This window comes from Mastomys coucha, unplaced genomic scaffold, assembly GCF_008632895.1.
Source record: "Mastomys coucha isolate ucsf_1 unplaced genomic scaffold, UCSF_Mcou_1 pScaffold1, whole genome shotgun sequence".
In the NCBI taxonomy this organism is placed as follows: Eukaryota; Metazoa; Chordata; class Mammalia; order Rodentia; family Muridae; genus Mastomys; species Mastomys coucha.
The window spans coordinates 88,795,404-88,802,924 of record NW_022196891.1 but is presented as its reverse complement, the minus strand read 5'-3'; the positions used below and the strand labels follow the sequence as shown (position 1 = coordinate 88,802,924).

The 7,521-nt window shown below is 43.0% G+C and overlaps 1 protein-coding gene across 2 annotated transcripts in view; it reads right to left on the bottom strand.

Moving 5' to 3' along the window:
• Ints7 (integrator complex subunit 7) overlaps positions 1-7,521 on the bottom strand; it is a 53,154-nt gene that overhangs the window by 20,845 nt on the left and 24,788 nt on the right. For both annotated transcript variants that reach the window (XM_031339025.1, XM_031339033.1), the window contains 3 exons: positions 4,789-4,906; positions 2,889-3,023; positions 1,531-1,628 (listed from right to left, as the gene is read on the bottom strand). In XM_031339025.1, the coding sequence (XP_031194885.1) occupies positions 1,531-1,628; positions 2,889-3,023; positions 4,789-4,906 (351 nt within the window). The remainder of the gene's footprint in view (positions 1-1,530; positions 1,629-2,888; positions 3,024-4,788; positions 4,907-7,521) is intronic.

The window sequence follows — 7,521 nt, the reverse complement described above, 5'->3', positions numbered from 1 at the left end:
ACTATGCATAGCACCTGCATGTTCAGTCCACTGAGGACTGTGCATAGCACCTGCATGTTCAGTCCACTAAGGACTATGCATAGCACCTGCATGTTCAGTCCACTAAGGACTATGCATAGCACCTGCATGTTCAGTTCACGGAGGACTGCTCTGCATAGCACCTGCATGTTCAGTTCACGGAGGACTTAGTTTCAGATGCCCTTGATGACTTTGTGAGCATCAGTATGGAGAGATGCTTCTAATCTTCTCTTATTTATTGCTCAACTGAAATCTAAGACCTGACAGCTGCGGATTTTCTCCGTCAGGCCTAGTTTGACCAATGTGTTATCCTAGCTAACAAAACTAAGAGCATGGAAGCCTCTCGCTTTCCATGGCTGATTTTTTATGTTTCTAAAGTTCCCCCTCCCATTCTTCTACAATACAAATGTCCCAACTAGTTCTAATCTCAGAAAAGATGGGCCCATCTGTCTTTCTTTCACATTACAACCACACAGTGGTGGCTTTCAACAAGTCTCTCCCTCCGAGCCTTAATTTTCTGGTAAGTATAAGAAGGGAACACGTTTCAAGAAATATATATATATGAACACATCTTCAACAGTTGGGCACACACTACACAAACAGGAAACTACAACTAAGGGGAGACTGTTTCTACTATCCTAAAATTCTAACGTCTCCCCACTCCCTATACAATCAAGTCCACATTCTTTAGCACATCTGATGGCCTCCACACTCCATACTTTCCCTTTCATTAGTCAGATACAATCCTTTCAATATGAATGGTACATTTATGTTGCTTGTAAATATTGCTTCCTTAGGCTCAAATCTTTATCACTAAAACTCAGTTTTCAAGGTCTAACTCAAAGCAATCACTCTCAACTCTGTGCTCACATTAGTACTGCACCTATTTTTACAGCAAAGAATTTGCTTGGTCGCACCTTTGGCTTGGTGCGACAGTTCCTTATTGAATGGCAACATCCTACTACACATGGGGGAGCCTCTAACACTGGAACCTTCCCGAGCCTCTATGTACAGCCCACTATACCAAGTCCAGTATCTTATTAAAACCTATAATTGTTGGCATCTTCAGAAACAGGGCACAGAGGCTCCTATTCCGGAACTGACCTGAGAGACTCCTCTTGAGTACTAGCCTTCACAGAACCAGAAGTACCAGGCAAGCTTCCAAAGGACAGAAGCAATCAAGAGTCCTACCTAGCTATGACACCCATGGACAACATAGTACAATAAACCTAGAGGTGCAGTAACGGCACACACACCCTTTCACTAACCAACAGCTCTCGACTTGGACGTGAGACTTTCTCAACAAGAGAAAAACCATGCCTGGCACTGGGAATCTAGCTGACTACCCAGGGCTAGTGAGGTCACGCCCTCCCCTCAGATGGCACATTTCATGCATGGTTGCTTTTGCCTTACAATGGTGTAAGTGAGGAGCTCCGGCAGAGTATGGCTGCACCCTAGGGATGCCTCCACAATTCAGGCTAAGGAGAGAGGTATCAGGGATGTCACCTTCACCTTCACAGTGGATTGAGCACCTGGACTGTCATCTTGACTACAGAGCACCAGAAGGGATTCCAGGCCGAAGACAGCATCCTGCTCCAGTGACAAGAGATCTGGAAAAAAACATTAGGTTGGGATGGTCAGGAGACAGACAGCACACAAAGGCACAGACAGAAAGGCACATCACGTTCAATATAGAAAACAAACATGCAAATCTAAGTTTCCTAGGAAAGGGAAAGAATGATCAAAACATGAATACCCTGCATGAAACATTTAAAAAATAACCTTATAAAAGCATATGCAAATTGTTTCTGAAATATAAAGGCTATCTTCAGGTACATTTCCTTAATGCTACCACATTATTGAAGATATAAAATGTTAAATCAACAAGGAAGGTCACGAAGCTATACAGAGAAACTGAAAGATCACTACCAGCACAGCTAAGCAAACTGCGCCCCATCAGACACAAACCATGTAGGTGCATTTTCAGTTGGTCCAAGACCCTTCAGATTCTCATGAAAGGCAGCCTCTCTTGCAAAGTACTGGCCCTAAGAAGAAAGCTCTGGGTAGGTCCTGCAGCTATAGCACTGTCCTGCCAAACACCTGTGGGTCCCAGAGTCTGTGAATGTCACAGGTAACTTAGGTCACTGAGACCAAATAGCAGTTTCTTATATAACATGCAAGAAATGCTTTTTAACTCAAATAGTCAAATCAATCTAATGTCCACTTTGCGAATGTTTCCCAAATTACTGTAGGGCCTTGGCAAACAGTGTGAACAAACACACTGTGCTGTGGAGGAGGACGGCTGAGCCTGTGGCCCCCAGAAAGGCCAACACGATCACTGAGGCGGACACTGTTCAGAATGTACTGCCCTTCTTGAGTGGAGGCATGAAGCACTTCTAGTCTTACACTTAAAAGATGTCAGGAAGATAATAAAATATATTTTGTGTAAGTCAACTCAATGTTGCATGTACCTAGAGATGGGTTCTATGAAAAATCCAACCATGTTCCTGCCAGCTCAACTGCCACCAAGTGAAGGAACTTGCAACTTAAGTACCTAGAAAACCTGAGTAATTTTCCAGTTGTTGCACAGCTGGATCTCTGTAGGCTGCCCCTGTCTCCAGTACCACACACAGCACAGTGAGCACAGGAAAACAGGCAATGTCCTACAAGACATGTCAACTCCACAATCGCAGACCTAAGAGCTCCACACAAATGAGACAGACCTAAAACACTGCTGCATCAGAACGCTGTAGATGGATGCAAATGCAAATGGACTGAACCGCCCAACCCACAGAGCTCAGCCCAAGCGGCAGAGCAGCACACAAGCGCATCCTGAGAACAGCGCACAAGCGCATCCTGAGTGCACTTACCTTCTTCTTGACAAGACACAGTTATATTAGTTAGCACTTTCACTCCATGAGCTGCGATGCCCCTGTTGCTATGGTAACAGCATTCTTGGGCTAATTTGACTAAGTCAGAAGATCTGGGGGAAGAGCCTACATTTCCTAAACAAGCAGAGAAGAGTAACTCAGATTACAACTCATTCATACAGTTCAAGAAAGCAATTCAGCTCGGAGGTTCAGTTTTCTCAGTTTTATGAGAAAATTTCTAATAAATCAATACTATTTTCTACCTTGACTCCATTAATAATACACTACCACCATTTCTTCTTCCTTGGTTGGGGTAAAATAGGAGTGTGCCACCCATTTTTCAATGACTCCATTTTAAAATCAATGTAGGACTTTCCCCATAAAAACATTAATGACAACTGACTGAGACACAGTACAGAAGCCAAAATAACTACAGGCTGCATCTCAGGAGCTGATGGTTCCCAGCCAAATGGTGATGTCAACGTCATCTTCCTGTCAGATAAAGCAAGCTCAAGGAAGAACACTTGGCTTGCTTCTTCCTGCCCCAAAATGCTGATGTTATACCTCAAAAGGTTCACATGAGAATCCATGACCACACAGCTGTCAAGGATACCGCGATTCAGTGAATCCACTCCATTTTTACAGAACAAACAGTACAAAGGCATTCAGTAGCCCACCATCATGTTCATAGACTAGTTACAGAAGAGACAGTACAAAGGCGTTCAGCAGCCCACCATCATGGTCATAGACTAGTTAACTACACAGCACTCTTCTGTAGTGTCTCTTCAAACTCAGATTTCCAAGTCTGTGACATAAGCCCTATGATGTGAACATTTTAGTTTATAGGAGAAAAGCTCTTGGTTGTAAATGTGTGAGCCTCATGGAGAATCAGAGCTTGGCCTTTTTTATTCCTCTTATGACTCCTGTCCAGTCCGACCTGTCTCTCCTACCGGAGGACCTTAACTCTTGAGCATGACGTCAACATGGTTGAAAGTTACATCAGCCATGAGCCAAGACAGTTCCAGATAGTGTAAGCTGTATGCCATTTACTGATTCCTGGTAAGATGTGTTAGGAATTATAATCTAAGTATCTCATATGTGACCCACAGGTGGAGAACCATTGTTCTAGACTATGAAAAGGGTGACCTTTGACTCTCCAGTTCTGGTCAAGACTCCAGAGAACTGCAGTCACGAGCAACCGCTGGAGACACCAGAACTATCATCAGAATGCAATTCAAACTACTGAATGAAGGACAAGGGCAAAGAAAACCGTCAGTTTTAAGACACAAAATGTTGCACACTTCATCATATAAAATAGGTACCATATAGCTCGCAGGACTACTAGAAAGAGTGCAGCACTGAGCATGGAAGGAAAGGCCAAAGCCCCAGACCATCTACTAAACACATGTGGGTTTCATTACTGGTTCTAGGTCACAGTGCACATATACCACAGGGACCAGCTGTGACACACAGCCTCTGTGGTAGTGCCTTCCAGAGACTGAACGTCTCACAGTCACTCTTCTATCGCCACAACGCACCAGCCCCCACTGCTCCTTATTTGTGGCTCCCAATTCAATCTGTCATGGCAGCCATTAGTCCAGACCACACATGAACACTCACAGCAAGGGAGACGTAGAATATCAAGAGGGCAACAGAGACATCACGCTTTCTAGTTCCTATGGAGACATGTGGCAGGGAATTTATTCAGTAAACTCATGCCATGTGGTCATGAAAAGAACATATAAATGTATATTAGAGTTATTTAATTCAAATTAACTGACAGGAAAAGGAAGTAACAGAAATTCAACAAAACTTTCATTAAAACAAAACAAAAAACCCTTTAGCCTTAAGTCTACCGGATAAGCAAGCTCACCCCAGGAATTAGTTATCTCTGCCTTACCTGGAACAACACTGAAGTAATGTTTAATGGCGATGGTCCCTGACAGAGTGGAGAGGACAGACAACATCCCGAGTTTCAAGCTGTCATAAGGGGAGTGCAGTGCACACTCACAGAGTGCCTGAAATGTAGAGAGACAGACATAGAGTACATCAAAACATATACACTTCTATACCATCCAATTTATCTATGTTTATTAGCTTTAAAAAAAAAAAAAACAAAACTTTTAAGGTATTTTTTCTATAATAAAAAACAAAACAGGTCACACTATCAGGTCCTTTATTTCTTAAAGGAGCCTATAAAGATATAGGCAGATGTAATGCGATGTCCTAGAACAGAAAAAAGGCATGAGTAAAAACCAAAGCAACCCAGAGAAAACACACGGTGTGGCAACAAGGACTGTCTTCTTCCCTCCCTCCCTTCCTTTTTTTTTTTTGGTTTTTTGAGACAGAGTTTCTCTGTATAGCCCTGGCTTGTCCTAGAACTCACTCTGTACACCAGGCTGGCCTCGAACTCAGAAATCCACCTGTCTCTGCCTCCTAAGTGCTGGGATTAAAGGCGTGCGCCACCACTGCCTGGCTCTTTCTTTTTTTTAAAGATTTAAGCCACCATGTGGTTGCTGGGATTTGAACTCATGACCCTCGGAAAAGCTCTTAACTGCTGAGCCCAACAAGGACTTTCTTACTACATTTTCCCAGTGTTGAGGCTCAAACTCAGAGTCCAGCATATCTTTTTTAAAAAAGATTTATTTTACTTATATGAATACACTGTAGTTGTCTTCAGACACACAAGAAGAGGGCATTGCACTCCATTACAGATGGTTGTGAGGCACCATGTGGTTGCTGGGAACTGAACTCAGGACCTCTGGAAGAGCAGTCAGCGCTCTTAACCACTGAGCCATCTCTCCAGCTCCCAGCATACCTTAAGTGTAGTGAGTTCTGACTCCCACATAACAAATGTGGTAGACTAATGTGAACGACCAATAAAGAGAGCTGGGTATGAGTGTTATCTCTCAATAATTCAGTACATGGAAAACTTGCTGGCCTCTGGCTGTTTGGTCATTGCGTCACTGACAGCAGCAGCCGGAGGTACTGAACATAATATAGGTCTTGTTTTTCACTGCACTGAACTTGGAAACATGTGCTAAGAGCACAATGACTCTACTTCATTCTGGGTAATGTGCACCTCTATCACAGGACAACTGTCTTATTGAATTAATCTTATTACCAGAGAATAAAACTAAAATTAAAATTTGGGAAATCATAGTCAGATCCCAATAAAACCATTAACAGGATTTGGGGAGAAATGTGATTTAGAACATCTACAAATATTATATTATTTTTTGGATACAGGGTTGTTCTACATAGCCCTGCTATTCTAGATCTCACTGTGTAGACCAGGGTGGCTTTGAACTCAGAGATCTGCCTGCTTCTGAATCCTGAGTTCTGAGATTAAAGGCATGGGCCACCACATCAGACATGGAATTTTTTTTCTAATCCAGAAAAGTTCAGGCAAGAAATAGATGAGATGCAAATATGTATGAGGCTTTTAAAACACGCTCATGACATTTCAAGTTTCTTTCTTTCTTTTTTTTTTTTCCCGAGACAGGGTTTCTCTGTATAGCCCGGGCTTAGAACTTACTCTGTAGATCAGGCTGGCCTTGAACTCAGAAATCTGCCTGCCTCTGCCTCCCAAAAGGCGTGCGTCACCACTGCCCAGCGCTAATGACATTTCAAATTGGATGAATCACTTAATAAACTCAAAAAAAAAAACAACTGGACAAAATAAATTTAAATCTGTCTCTTGATCCTTATGGTTACTAAAAAATACAACTCTAAAAAGTATCACTGGGCAGTGGTGGCACACGGCTTTAATCCCAGCACTTAGGAGGCAGAGGCAGGTGGACTTCTGAGTTCAAGGCCAGCCTGGTCTACAGAGTGAGTTCCAGGACAGCCAGGACTACACAGAGAAACCTGGCATGGGGGATAGGGGGGAAACGAAAGTACCAGGCTGGCGACATGGCTCAGTGGGTAAGAGCACTGACTGCTCTTCCAAAGGTCCTGAGTTCGGATCCCAGCAACCACATGGTGGATCTATTTTCAATCAAAAGAAAACCCACTTAACTTCATCAAGAGCAGCAGTTGTTGAAAGAATGGGCATAGGAGCAGGAAGATAGAGCAGGCGGCTGTTAGTGGGAGAGGGAGACAGTCTGAGGTGAGCACACAGCAGGGGTGGGGTGTCTGTATTCCAGCCAGAGGGATGAAGGGTGTGTCCTAAGGCTAAACCACACAACTAGAAACAGCTTTTTCCAGTAAGTAACACAGTCTCGGGGTTCCCAGTGTGATCAAATATCCTGCATCAATAGTCTATACAACAAAATCATCAGGCTTGCAAGGCAGCTGCGTTTACACACAGAGCCATCTTTTCAGCCCCATACAGCACAATTGGAGGGGCAGAAATCAAGTTGGGTATTATCAGCAGTTGGAGAAGGACTGGGCAGACACTGAGGAAGTTTTAGGGTGAAGAAAATGTCCTGTACTTCAGTTTGTAGCAGTGGTTAGAGAAACAAGTGTATAAAAAACCATCAAACTGAACTCAGAAAGCTTCTATAATTAAGTTATACAATAAGTTGTTTAAAAATGCATTCCAAATTAATGGCAATGATAAAATTATACATCATAATTTATGGGATATAGGCAATCTGTGAAATAGGAAATTAATAGCTTTAAGTGTTTT